The sequence below is a fragment of the Toxotes jaculatrix genome, chromosome 8 (genome assembly GCF_017976425.1).
Source record: "Toxotes jaculatrix isolate fToxJac2 chromosome 8, fToxJac2.pri, whole genome shotgun sequence".
In the NCBI taxonomy this organism is placed as follows: domain Eukaryota; kingdom Metazoa; phylum Chordata; class Actinopteri; family Toxotidae; genus Toxotes; species Toxotes jaculatrix.
The window spans coordinates 6,303,504-6,318,198 of NC_054401.1; the positions used below are offsets into that span (position 1 = coordinate 6,303,504).

The 14,695-nt window shown below is 41.6% G+C and overlaps 1 protein-coding gene across 2 annotated transcripts in view; it reads right to left on the minus strand.

Annotated features, from left to right (window-relative positions):
• Positions 1-147: 147 nt before the first annotated feature.
• Positions 148-14,695, minus strand: part of LOC121186137 (protein argonaute-3) — a 35,258-nt gene continuing 20,710 nt past the window's right edge. Inside the window, exons 10-19 of one of the 2 annotated variants that reach the window (XM_041044792.1) lie at positions 13,296-13,418; positions 12,224-12,357; positions 11,355-11,539; positions 10,782-10,941; positions 10,467-10,557; positions 10,129-10,323; positions 9,840-9,974; positions 9,127-9,228; positions 8,236-8,435; positions 148-8,046 (exon numbers count right to left, since the gene is read on the minus strand). In XM_041044792.1, the coding sequence (XP_040900726.1) occupies positions 7,938-8,046; positions 8,236-8,435; positions 9,127-9,228; positions 9,840-9,974; positions 10,129-10,323; positions 10,467-10,557; positions 10,782-10,941; positions 11,355-11,539; positions 12,224-12,357; positions 13,296-13,418 (1,434 nt within the window). In that variant the 3' untranslated portion in view covers positions 148-7,937. Of the gene's footprint in view, positions 8,047-8,235; positions 8,436-9,126; positions 9,229-9,839; positions 9,975-10,128; positions 10,324-10,466; positions 10,558-10,781; positions 10,942-11,354; positions 11,540-12,223; positions 12,358-13,274; positions 13,419-14,695 lie in introns of both variants that reach the window. The other variant, XM_041044790.1, reaches the window with a different exon arrangement.

Consider the following 14,695-nt stretch of genomic DNA (forward strand, 5'->3'; position numbering starts at 1 on the left):
GTTTGCTCCTCTTAGTGCAATAGTGTCTGGTTAGATTTCCTTTAGTGTGTTTTCATGTGATGAAGGATTTGTGCTATTCAGAATATTTATTCTATATTTTATTTGTATATTATTCTTTTATTATCTTTTTCACCAAGACAACCAAGGTAAAGCAAAGCATTTTATTGCAAGTATTAGTCAAAGATACACTTCAAACTGAAGCAAAGCAACACTAAAAGGCCAACATCCTGTAAGAGAGTTACAAAAGAAAGACATTTAAAACTGAAAGGAATCGAGCTGTTGGTACAACAGAGCCGGTGCAACATAGGCTAACACAGACTGAGACATGGATCATCTGGTGGTGAAGGTTCACTGTTCGACGTATACATCCGTTTGCTGGTGCCTCACACAGAGGTATCAGAGCCCAAGATCTTTTGTTTAAAATAAGACTGACACAAGAGTGATGCTACATTGAATAAAAAACAAAAAAAAAATCCTGACAATCTGGACAGTCAGCGTACACAGAAAATCCTTGACCACTGTCAAGTATCTGTTTTCAAAACCATTGTGTGTGTACAAGGGAAAAGTGGCATCAGGAGCCTAATCTCTTCTGCAATATTTGGTTCGTAGTCATTATTGGAATGCTAATGGGATGAGAACAGGTTAAACATCTGATAGCCATGGGAGTAAACATTACAGTAAACATTTATTAACCAAAATTTATTTGGCTTAATGGGCAAAGGGCCTATTTACTTTGGAACAGGACTGACAACACTCAAAAGCTCCATGTCTCTGATCCTCGAATGGGGTGAAGGACAACCAACAGAAGAATTAAAAAAAAAAAAAAACAAAGAAAGAAAAGAACAGCAATTCATCACAACACTATTCATCCTTGGTTCATTATACAGGCACAGGTCTCTGTAATCCAGCACTCCGGGGAGCCCCCAGGTTCCTGTCCGGCCCCAGGTCCAACTGTATCTGAAAATACTGTTCTTTGGATTTGCAATTAATGACAATAGAATGACCAATGAGTTTACAACAGCACATGGAAGGGTATAAAAGGCAAATTAGCATATGTTTTCATGTCATTCAGAATTTATGTTAATATCTGAATTGTCCTGAGGCAGTAAGCACTGCTCATCTGGTTAAAACAAATGCCAAGAATGGTTTCCAAATACAGTTTGACCCAGACCTGGTTCTGTTTTGACATCAGTACAAATGGGACAGAGCAATTTTCGAAAGCTTACACTTGTTCGTACATCAGAGTTCACTAGGTTCTGTAAAAATGTTAGTGGTTTACATGAGGCATGAGAAATGATGACGATGCCGGTTGGGGAATTAGGGCAGATCAAGTACGTAGGCTTGTTTTCTTGGTAGGCTACCCAACACAGGCATTTCAAAGTCACATAGAAATCTGGCGATTAAGTAAGAACGCACTTAAGGCTGAGGCATGTCTTTTCTCGTGGAATGAGACCTGTTCTGCTGTAAAATGCTCTGGCACAAGAAAAAAAAAAAAAAGAAAAAAATTTGACAGGAGACAATTTAAGAGGAAAGAAGCAACGCCTACACTAAAAATTTCACCATAATCCAAAAGAATTCTGCCTCTCCAAAATATTTCCTTCCTTCCCCCGCAGTTTTTTTTTCTTTCTTTGTTTTATGCTCTCCCACCTGCCCTTTACTGGCTCGGGGGAATTTACATGGCTAACGTACCAGTTAGCAGCTTGGGATGAAAAAAAAAGTCAGCTATTCGACACTCAAGTCAGTGTGGTTCAGAAATGGTTCCCTTCATCAGAGATGAGCTGCAACATGTGGGGGTTGGCATTTGGCCTTCTCAGGTGGTAAAAGAAGAGTGGAGGGGTAAAGAATAAAGGAGGAGGGAGAGCTGACCTGTAAACATCAACCAGAACTTGACACACAGCTTTTTGACAAGTCAAATCCACCTCCTGCTTTTCCTCCACCTCGCACCCCCCTCCATATTGTTGTGCTTGCGTGTTTAGGAGAATAAGGCGTCAACATGGAGGGGGAGGGGCTAAAGGCCTCATCCTCCTGGCTCCGCCCCCACCATGTTGCAATATGATGCGGAGACTCCAGCCGCTTAAACGCACTCTCAATAAATACACCATAAAATATTCCGCATATATATATTTCATATATATATTTAAAGAACAACACATTTAAATAGGACAACAAAATAAAAGTCGGCTCAAGAACAATTTCTCAAAATCGGATAAGTGTTAAGACAAAACAGAGAATATTTTTACAGTTATACTTATTTTGACTCTAAAATAGTTACTGTATAAGAATATCGCAATCAGGCATTACTCAAGCATTATATGTCATAATAAAAGCAATTTGCAGTTTTCTTTCATGTAGTATAACATATGCAGCATACCAAGGTAACTGAGGTGCAGTGTTTTTTTTGAGATCTCTTGTAATAGAAAGATTTCACCCCCTGGACTGAAAAGGTACCCACAGAACTACAGACCACCCTCGGTTTTCAGTCGACACCCTACCGGCTCAAGACAGGGATACTACTGGGCACACATTCCCTCCATAAGGGACAAGACACATGGCAGGGCATTGCACTACGATGACAGAATGCCATGGGCTGTTACTAGGGCTGGGCATCGTGAGGAGAGTTTCAATACTGACACTGGTTTTGTTGATTTCATCTCTATACCTGCTTTAAATGACACTTGGAGGAACGCATACTTCACTGTGCAACAGACTAAAGTATTTTCTGTCATTCATGCTTTTTCAAACAGACTATTTTGCTTTCCTTTGTAAAAATGCCCTTCAAGAAGAAAACCTTGATTCCTCTGTGCAAAAGTCTATTATTGTAAAAAGTTCTGGAGTTTTTTTTTTTTTTTTTTTAAATTTCGGATGCCTCAAAATTTCAATGGCAAAAATCTGGGGCGTACTGATATCATGTTTTGACACCCAGCCCTAGCCGTAACAAAAGTGTTGAGTGGCTGTTCCAGAGGGAAAACCACCACCCGAGAGCAAGCTGACTCGACCGAGCCAGCAACAAAGTCACGAGAGCATGAGGCACACTTTTAATGACCGACTGCTTCGTTTGGTAACACACATCCCTTCGACTCCTCGTTTACACTGAGGTCTGAATCCTCTCCTCCTCCTCCGGAACAGGAGGATGAAGGGAACTGGAGGGACAGAGATCGAAACCTCTTGGCTCTGTGTCTAAGTGAGAGTGGCAGTCTCTAAAGTGCTGTGCTATGTTTGTCATTTGTGGGCTGGGCTGCGTCACACACACACCACGCTAGTGTCAGCTATGACCCCACCCACCCCAACGCACATTCCACTGTCCACTGTACCAACGACACCATTGGTCCAAGACACTAAATGCACTAGGAAGCGAAAGCTCAACCACAACCATATACTTGGCATAATATTCTGTTTCTATGTAGGCTTAATGTCTAAATACACGAGTTTGCATTGCCATCTCTAAAAAAAAAAAAAAAAAAAAACCAAATGTGTACAGTGAGTGTGTGTAAAATGCAGCCATTCCTGCATTGCAATGTGTTCTTGAAAAGGAGATTTTGATTTTACATTTTATCTTTCAATTTACAGCACCATCAAGAGGAAAGGCACTTTCTGTGGACTTTTTCTCACTCCATTGCTACCTTCCACTGCAAATAGACAGCAACCAAAATCAGGGATATTGATCGATTACTCAAAATGGAATACGCCTTTATTTCCATGTTTAAAAAAAAGGAGACACTGACCTTTTGAGGTTCATTTGGTTATTTTTCTTCACCAGACACATATCACTTTGTGGGTAAGATGTTTGCTCTTCAGCTTCCATTAAAAAAAGACCTGTCGGTATTGTAACAATCCTACTTGAGACCCAAACACCACAGCTAGCAGCAAGCTGTGTGCTGAGTCCCCCTTTTATTTCAATCCGATATAACAAGTCATTTTAATGGAACTAGGGCAAACAAGACTTTCCTGCTGCTATGTAACACAGATGTCTGTTGAGGAAGAATTGACCAAATAAATAATGTCTTCATATCCCTTCTGGCGTTCACTTCCACAGGCCCCAAATGGTTTTGCTCATGTTAGGTCACTTCTCTACTAGCTAATATTTGCAAAGCAGAGCTGATGACATTTCAGTTGTAAGCGAGGCAAACACATCTGCTATGTAAACATGTGTTCAACTGCCCTCAAGAGTGTAGTTTATACACAAACTGAACATCCATTACAGACAGCAGAGATAGTGAGTTATAAATGGATTTCCATTCTCACAATCAACCTTCAGACTTGTTCAACCTCCAACATAAACCTGCCGCATACTGACAAAGCTATCACTGATCAGCTCTGATTCCTTCCAAACACACACATACTTGAATTAATCGCAGGACCCACTATATTGTCCTTCAGCTCTAATCTTTTTTACGCCTCCCAGAAGGATCGGATGGGATTGTACGGCCGTGGAATGTAGTCCTCTGGCACAGGGGAGTAAATGTTCGGGAGTAAAGGGGAAAGAGAGCAACAATAAGATTACAGGCTTTGTCACACCACAGATTTACCGGGAGGCCAACTCTTTGTATTTGTGAGCGCATGAAGAGGCTCGGGTAAGGAGAGGAGTCTGAGGAAAGCAACAGAGGTTGCAACACGACGCTAATCCCCCGAGGCTTAAACACAAAGGAATGGAGAACTACTACCCCTCGTTACATTAGTCTTTGATCACGTGTCCTTGAAATGGATCAACAACACTTTCAAAACCACTTGCCCATTCCTTTTCACTCTCCCTCTTGATAAGGAGCAGGCGTCAGCACCAGTTGAAGAAAACCCGAGAACATTCGAGAGCAGAAGCTCAATGCATCACCTGACTCTTCCTCTAGTCTACTGTTCGTCGCCACAATAGGGATGTAATGTCTTAATACGAAGCTTGGAGTACAGTATGTTAATATAGATTCTCTCTTCTATGACAAACCCTCAACTGTACGAACATCTAAGAAAAAAAAACAACAACAAAAAAAAGACAAAGGGAGAGAAATAAGCATTCAACATCTTGCAGCTTTTTTTTTTTTTCCAAACATCAAAGCAAGAGGCGGTTTAAGTCCACATCCCTATCAATAACAGTATGACAGTCCAAACACACATCACTAGTTTCAACAACCCCACCACTGTTCACACATACACTATACGTTATACAGTGACACAGGAACAAGTCAACAGTCTATTGCAATAATAAAACTTTGTTATTATACCTTTTTAACCGTTACTTATCATGATACATTTATTACTAAGATTAATAATTAGACTACATTTTTTTTCTGTTAGCAAAAATAAGTGGTGTGCATTACATAATTTAAAATGTACAAATATACTTTCGATCTGGCTTTTTAAAAAGGCTTTCAGACACTAGTGAAATCATGAAGGCTCAAACCCACTGGCTTCCACACTGAAAGGCTAGCCTGTGAAAGGCAGTCAAATGCAACAGCGGATGTCGGACCCTACATTATACCTCACTGCCCCAGGGAACGTCTGTCATTGTACCATTTACAGGTTCTCAATGCTGACCATAACTACAGAGCGAAATCCTAAATTTAGAGCTCCCCGCACCGACTGTAGCAGTGGGATCTTCTCCTGTCCTTCAGTGAGTGAGGTTTACGGTTTTCTACCCTACCCACCTGCTCATATACAGTCTCATATAGAGGTTCAGCTTCAGATTCTAATTCAGAATGAGTAGCACCACGCCTGTGTTCAGTCCCGAAACACATGCTTCTTTTAGTGCAGATAACTTTGAAAAACACCCCCCGGACAAGCTTCAGGTCACCAGTGGCACAAAGGAGTGTAGTGTAGTGTAATCCACATCCACATTTCATACCAACAGTCAGCTGCACTTCTGCTGCAAATGTTGGTCATCCACTTTACTCCTCGGCTCTGTTCTGAAGCCAGTCCCAACTTTGGGCCGGTTACATGGACAGGAATTCAACCTAGTCCTGGACTTGGATGTCTACTTAAAGAAAGAGTTTATTGAAAAATGAGTTCATGACGAGGCTGACTCCATGCCCATGAACCCGGCCCGTTAGGTACAAACACACTGTAGCAGCTGGATCCATATCTGGTGAATATTAAGCAAAAGACAACTCTGCCTGCTTTGCTTGAATGCTGCTCCTAAGCAAAGCCAACAGCTAACACTTGCTGTATAGGCAAACATAATAAATATATTGATCTTAGAATGATTTGAATGAGATGTATAGAAAAGTCAGTAGACGGCTATTGAGAGGAATAAGAGGCATTGGGTGAAACGTTCTTACTTCAAACGATCTTATGCTGTCCATTTGTTAGAATATGCTTCTTGATTCTTTTACCCACTGACATAGGATCCCTACAATAGGTTATGCAGCTATTGACCATTAAACCCTTAAACTTCCACCAGGCACTTGAATACTACCTCTTTATGGCCTTTAGACTCCACTTTGCTGCTGTCAGGTGAAAAGCTTTGTTTTCCAAAACCAGGTAATTCCAAAGAATTAAGAAAATCAGCCTCATTAGCAAACTGAAAATCAAAAATTCTGAAATTATGCCCATTGATGATAAAATATTCTCAATCCGTGAGGCGCATAAAATCCTTCAATTCAAGTAAAAACATGAAAATCACCAAAACTGCAATTGCACTGTTTTTGCCCAAGAGCAAGGGCAAACTCAAAAACATGCTGATCAATCATCTCGCAGAGGAGGAATACAGGAAAGTGCCTTACGAGTGGCAAACTTTTCTCCTATCAAGGACACTCACGTCAAATGAAATGTGTTTGTTTTTTTTTTAGTTGTTTAAGTCCCCTAAAATCCTCTTCCCTTCGTTCAACTGATTATTGCACTAGAGGAAACCATCGACATGATCTCTATTTAACCACCATCTCAAACTCAAGAGAGGGAAATGTGAGATAAAGCACTGAGGGAAATGAATGCAAGACAACTACAAAGATAAAAACATAAAGATGATTAAAAAAAAAAGTTAGAATCATAAAATGTTTCACATAATGTAGAAGAAAAAATAACAACCAGAATCAAATAACAGTGTTATACTTTAAATAAAATCCATAGATGGCTGCAACTGAGCAAGTGATATATCAGCCAATATAAACTGCCCCCCGTTTTAAATGTGACAGCTGATGGCTAAAGATAAATCAAAACTGATCTGAACCCTTACAAGACAGCAACAACTTGTGACTTTAAGGGGGCATTTATACCTCGTCGCCAACAGGTGGCAGTGTGCTCAAAAGAACATGTTGCTTCATACACGTAACTGGTGATTTCACTCACTAGTGAAAAGTGACAGAAAAGAGGAAACAGGAGGAAAAGGGAAAAATAAAAGTGGCAACTGGGAGGACCTCTGGCCCAGTGAAATAACTGAACAACTCCAGAGTCTGACCCTTCCGTCTCTGCTCCCTCATTTAAAAACACTGGGGAGAATCAGCAAGAAACTACAGTAAATCTGACAGAATGGAAAAGTACTGCTGCTCAGACTGACTTGAGGTACTGTAGATGGCAAAGGAGCAGATTAGTAGATCATAAAGAAAGACTGTGCCAAAGGAGGGGGAAAGTAAAAACAAACAAACAAAAAAAAAACCACCCACTGGGCCACGAGTAAAGGAGACAAACGGGAAAACAAATAGGAGGGGCTATGAAAAGGGGCCTGATGGGGGTGAAAATAAACTAGTTGGCTGGTTTAATATTGCATAATAGTGCTGAGTTTCTCTCTTGTTTGTTTTTAAAGCAGCGTTTGCATCCTCAGTCCAGTGTGGGGGTGCCTCCTCCCCTCCCTCCTCCCTGCTTTCCTCTGCACAGTGTCAGGTCCGGATTGACTAGGCGTGTGGGGGGCGGGACTTGCACCTATGAGGACTCCTTGACTGGCAAGCCAGGCGTGCATGGTTGTGTCTGTGTGTTTGTGTGTGTTGAGGGTGGCAATGATTGGGGAGGGTTGGTGTAGCTCAGGCGAAGTACATGGTCCTCAGGGTGTCGTGGTGAATCTGAACAGCTTTGGCCAGCGCCTGGGGGTCCCGACCGTTACTCTGACCAGACACATGGCTGCCCTCCGCGCTGCAGAGTGGACAGGAGAGAACCAGTCGGGATGGATGGCAAAAAATTTGATCAGGCGTGCAACAAAATTTGGCAGTCTACAGGTAATACAAGGCACAACTGCTATCGAAACACACACAGAGTTCAGGACCTTTACATCCAAAGTCAGAAAGAAACTTGTTTCCTCTGCTCACTATCTGCCCTCCTTACCTGTCATGTTCTTTGTCCACCAGATGGTAGCGGGCGCGGAAGGCCACCAGGTGGGCATAGTAGGCTGGCGCAGGGATGGAGACTGAGCGGGTACAGCGCACGTAGGTGTGGCACAACTGGTAGGTGAGCAGCTGGAACTCGTCAGCGGTAAAACAATTGTCATCCCACAGTACATGGTAGTGTGAGGGCCGACTGGTGCCCTGGAAGAAAACAGTTACACAAACAATGACACAACTCTATTATTATTAGACTCAGATTCAAGATTCAGTACTTCACTGTCAGTTTAACATAACTGTTAAAATGACAGAAAATAAACACAAACCCTGGGACATCACATAAGTACACCGAGGCAACAAGGGTAAAAACAATTAAACCTTTATGCGTAACTTTGGTGATATAGGAGTTAAGGGTGCAAACAGGCAGGTATGCGCTTTTGCAGAACTTGGCTGTCCTAGTTTTGATTTTTGATGAAGTTTGCAACTTTTCGTCTAGCTGTTCTACGTTTTGTGCCAAAACACTGCCATTCCACACAGTCACAGAGGTGAGGGTACTCTTAATAACAAGCTCGGTAAAATTGCACCATACCATCACATGAAAGAAAAACTTTTCAGTTGCCTTGAAAAGAAATGTCTTTTTAAGACACCTGAAAATGACCAACATGGCCAGACTTGGGTCACAGATACATTTTGCCAGAGGGAAGACCTCACTTCATATAATTAAAAGAAAAGAAAAATTAACAAGGCATTTCCTCTTGTGGATATTTTTTTCTGAATCCTGTTCCCAATCAGTTTGAAACAAAGCATGGCTCTGCAAAAGTACAATTCAGACATTCAGATTATAGTGGAGGCGTGTATGATGAAGCAAGCAGAGGAGACAAGAAGTTGGTCTGACCTGTATTCCAGCGTGACTGCAGAGGTAAAAGTCAAACTCGTAGGGATGCGTGATGTCTGTATCCACAGTCGTACCAGCAGGAATGTTTCCACTACGTCCAACCTGACAAAGGCAAAGTTACAATCAGTTAGTCCCTACTAATGCCCTTTGACTACTGTTTTTTTTTTTTGTTTCACCATCAAAACAAAAAACGCTGAAAAACAGGAAAAGAGCAACTGTAAAAAAAATTAAATAAAAAATCTTTTAAAGTGTTAAATGAGGTCAGGAAGTAAGAATTCTAACTTTTGAAAAAAGAACTAGTTGATGGACCGACCCAGGCAAAGGTTTACCAAGTGCTCCCAACCAACCAATTAAAAGCCTAATGCCCCAGAGAGCCTAATGCTCCATATGAGAGTGCCTGCACTGGAAATAAGGTTGTTACTAGCTGAGTCTTACTCTGGGGGCCTTGAGTGCCACTCCAGAGCTTTCGGTTTGCACTGGGCCCTAATGCTTTAATCGAATGTAATTACAGGGGTTAGCAGGGTGAACAGTCCAATTGACAACAAAAGGTAATTAAGGAGGCCCATTTCCAGTACTTAACGTGCTGGCACAGAGCATAAAAAAGAATATGGACAAAAACATAACACACTGTACTGACTTTAATGGGCACCACTGTTGTCTAACACTAAAAGAGAATGTGTGTGCGCTGGTGTTTGTGTGTGGTGGGGACTCACTCTTTCGTTGCGGTCAGCACAGAAGAGGCGTGTATGGTGGCGTTTTTGCACAACAATGTAGGTGATGCCTGGCTGGTACTCCTTCTCCAGGCTGATACAGGCCTCACGAATGGCCAGCAGCTCATAATACAGCACCTGAGGACGCCGAAAAAACATTCAGCTTCAAATGTTTATAAGATTATATGACTTGTAAAACAAGTCAAGAAAATTACACCTCCAATTGCCTCCTTCTGACTCAAACCAATCTTTTTGTGAAAGAAGTAAAACAAAAAAAAACGTCAGAGCTGACCTGTCTGAACTGGCCTTCTGAAACTCCATCCCTGTAGAAAATGATCCTTGTGGGCTTGTAGCGGGTTGACTTGTAGAACTGGATGAGTAGCTCCCGCACCATAGAGGCCAGGTCCTGGATGACCTCCTGTCTGGGCCTCTGGACCCGCACAGTGGCACAGTACCTGCTGGGGTGGGCGTCCATGCTGCCTACCACCTAGAGGAGAGAGGAGAGAAGCAGAGGGAGCGTGAGTGAGAGGGTGGTGATAAATTGCAGGAGGATATGGAGGAGTTCAGGAGGGAGTAAGAGAGATGAGAACTCGGATAGAAATCCCAATAAAGAGAGAATGAAAAACTCACTGCTGCTATTGAAGGCTTCTTCCCATCTCCAGCAGGTGGATGTGTAACATCTGCTCCCAAGAAGATAACGGGCTGCTGAAATACTGAGGGTCTATAGATTGAGAAACATAGCAAAGACATGAATTATACAGACAATATAAACATGACAATATTAACAGTGTCTTCTTGCATGGAAGTATAAATGTTACTATAGCATCCATGCAAAAATTAAGACAAAACAAAGATTTATTTTAGCAATTTAAGTCATTAGAAGTCATTTTAAACAAGAATTACTAGAGGACTGTCATTCATGAGAGGAGGAAGAACACGACTGACCGTTGATGAGGCACCAGGATGTTGTTGATGCCTCCCAGCTTCACATTGATCTTGAGGCAAAGGTTGGAGAGGGTCTGAGGTGACGTCTTCACCACGTTCTTCACCTGAACGCACTGGGTGGCCATGCCCAAGAGGGTATCTCCCACACGCTTTACCTCGGCTACGGGTGTTTGAACAAAGTGAACATTAAAAAAGTCAGCATGTTTACAATTTTAATTGTTGATATTATGATGTTGATGCGACTTTTCAAAATCAGAGCCAACATTGTTAAGTATAAAAGATACAAGAGAGCAGTCATACATGCAAACCCTTTAGGATTGTGAAGAAAAAAAAAAAACAGGTCCTCACAGTCTGAGAAAAACATACAACACATTAAAAATATATAATAGAACAGAGAATATTTTTCAACAGAGTGCAGAGTACATTCTCCTCAATATGGCTCTTTCATTTGCAAAGCTGAGGAGAAGGGAATATTGCATCAGCACTCGATCCCAGAACAGCATTAATGTTTCCACACAGTCTTAACCACAAGCATATCTCTGGACTCTATTTATTTATAAGTATTTTTCTAACCGTAGACAGGAGTCTTTCCTGGCAGAATGACGATGATGAGCTGCAGTCCGGCGTAGGTGTTCTTCAGGTGTCTGAACATGGGCTCCACGCTGTCCGCTCCCTGGGCATATTTACAGAAACATGGCTGGCCTTGGATGGGCATCCCGGCATCCTTAGAGATTTTACGTAGCTGGTCTGTGAAACCCCTGTATGAGGAAGGAAAGGGAGCAAAAGGGTAAACAATCGGGAGGATGGTGCTGGAAAAGCTGGAAGCTTGTGCCCTCTGTGGTCCAGCTAAGCTCAGAAAAAGCTAAATGAGCAAACAGCATAAATACTACATAATACTACTACACACACACACACACAGACTCTGTGTTGACATCCATACTGACATCAAGTCACATAACTCCTGGAGTTGAGAAATCTTGCCTGAGTACTTGAAATTCCAGCTTGAGTGGTTGTACAGATATTGAATTTTACCATGTAGGTGCTAGAATTCTTCTTTCTGACTTATATAGTGCTAGTTTCTAGGGTGTGTTATTTAATATCTGGCCAGGGACTACAGATGGAAACTATCCTTTCATCTAACAGACATAGTTATGGTTATTTTTCATGAATGTGCGCTGTCCCTCTGGTGTTAGTTGGTAAAGAACTTCCGAAACAGAAATGGACAATTTATACCAGGTTACGATATATGGAGCCTAAACACAATATATATAATCTCTAACACAGTAACAGTGAGAAAGGCAAAACTGATAAGTGGTTTGAATGTCTTTTAAATTATCATGAATATGCTCATCATTGCATGAACATTGATACATGGCCTCAGACAAGACTCCTTGAAAACGTCACAGAAAAAAAAAAAAAAACACATTAGTATATAATCATACTTCAGGATTTCTTCCCGACACTGCCTCTGTGTGGCAAAGCAGGCAATGGCCCACATCTTGATCTCCACCCCGGTGTGGAACTGCTTCCCTCTCATGTCCCACACCCCGTGGCTGGGCGTGGCTACAGTGCGGTTCTGAAACAACATCACAGTCTCACCACGTTTATCCATGATTATGTGGACAAACACTCACATTATTACTGTTCAAACAGACTCACACTTGAGTAGGCACGCACTTACATACACACACACGTATATTCTGAAAACCCAGCCAAACCACACACACTCTTCTTCCACACCAAAGGGCATTACACACATTTTTGTACATAATTTCACAGCGTAAAAAAAAAACAATCACTCCAAGAAACATGCATTTGCAAAAACTCTTAAAAACTCTTTCTCACTAGAGAAATATTTAACTTTCAAGACAAATGTCAAGAATTGGGGTGAACTCTGACTGTTATTGCAATGCTAGTGTGATGCACTGTGTGACAGAATCTGTAGCATGTAAGATGTGTGTCTTGTTGTGCGCATTGTACATAATGGTATCATAGTTCTTTGTAATACACACACGAAATGTACAATAAAAAGGTGTCTCTCTTCAGAGAAGATAAACAGACAGATGTTAATCAACACTGTGGTTCAGTCTCAGTAGGCTGCTCCTTTTGGAAACCTCCATGAGGAAGATTTACTTTAAATGCTGACAAAGTTTTTGGCTACATCTGCCATAATGATCTATAGTTCAAAAGATATCCAATCATGATTTAGGCATTCTTTTTTTATTCAAGATAACCCTTTCAGCAGATGGACAAAGCGATTCCTGTCCTGTCTAAAACTGATACAGAAATCTCCTTTATTTTTATTCTTAAGGTGGAATCAAAGTTTGCACTACTGAGACTCAACCACAAAAAATAAGCGAAACGACTGAGACCATGAAGTTCAAACAAAAGCCAGTGAGTTAGTTCCCCTTAGAGACAATGGAATAAAGGCTGAGGAAGGGGAGAGCATGTCAGACAAACAGAGAGAATGGGCGTGATTTAAAGGAAGGGTACCATAAAGTGCTCTGTGCTCACCCTGCCGCCGTACTGCAGCATGGGGGCGGGTAGCACTCGCCCCGTCACGTGGGCCATCTCGTCGCGCACCTTGAACTGGAATTCCTGCACAAATGGGTCTGCCTCGTAGTTGGCACTACGCACCTGCAAGGAAGTGGGGAAGGGGGGTTGGACACAGAGTCAGGTTAAGGTAGGTAATGAAAGCGTGAGTAAAGACTACTGCAGTGCTCAGAGGTTACAGTATACAGCCATGCGTTCTTCTGGAGTTTCCTTTACCTCATCACTCATTGTGACTTTTATTTGGTTACAGAACATTGTTGACATTGTTGGGAAAAAGCTTATTTGCTTTCTTGCGGAGAGCTAGATGAGAAGAGCAACAACACTCTTACCTGTCTGTCAGTATCAGGTTACAGCCAGCAGCTGGTTAGCTTAGCTCAGCATAAAGACTGGAAACAGGGGCAAACTGTCCAAAGGTAATAAAATCTGATTACCGGCGCCTCTAAGGCTCACTAATTAACACGTCATATCTCATTTGCTCATTCCATCCAAAAACCAAAGTGTAAAAACCAAGCCATTCTAGCTATTTCTCCCAGTTTCCAGTTTTTATGCTGAGCTAAGCCGCTTCTGGCTATTATACACTTATATAGTATTTAGGACATGTGACATTGAAATTGACCTTCTCATCTAACTCTTTTCTAACTCTAACTTCTAACTCTCTAGCACACCAGCTAGTTTTGATTGAGTTGTTGTGAATTACCAGTGTAGACAATTATTTCTCAGTTGTTGTACAGTGGAATAAAATGTGTATATTGTGACAAAGCTCTAATTTCTCTTAAGGATGAGACCAAAATGCAGCAGTAGTCCAGTGAGCATTATATTACACTGTACCAAGTGCTAATGCTATCATGGTTTTAGGCCTATGCTTGTTACCCGAATGAACCATTTCTTTTCTTTACTCTCTGGTGGATGTATGGGTACTAGTTTTGTTTTTGTTTTTTTGTTTGTTTTTGTTTTTTTTACTTTTTTTGTGCAATTTTTCTTTTGCAGTTGGCATCTTTACAGTTTTCATTACTTTCTATTATGTTAGCGGACAGGAAAAATGAAATGAGAAATTGGTGACATCCCACAGAATGTCAGGTGTCAGCACCCTAATCCAAAATGACTGCAAGCACAGGGTACATGATCAGCCCAGTCGTGGAGATATCCAAATATATTACAGAATTCATTATGTAGTTCTGACAGACACAGCTTATCTGCTTGTTTTGTCCTTTTCTGCCTCTCAACCTCTGCTATTCCACCCACACTGCCTTGTCAGTTTCAAGCAAACGGTGCATCTAAATGAAAACGCCACCACATTGATGTCTACATTGATTTCCTGTGAGCAAGTCCATTCATTTTACTTCAGAGTGAAGAGACAGGGA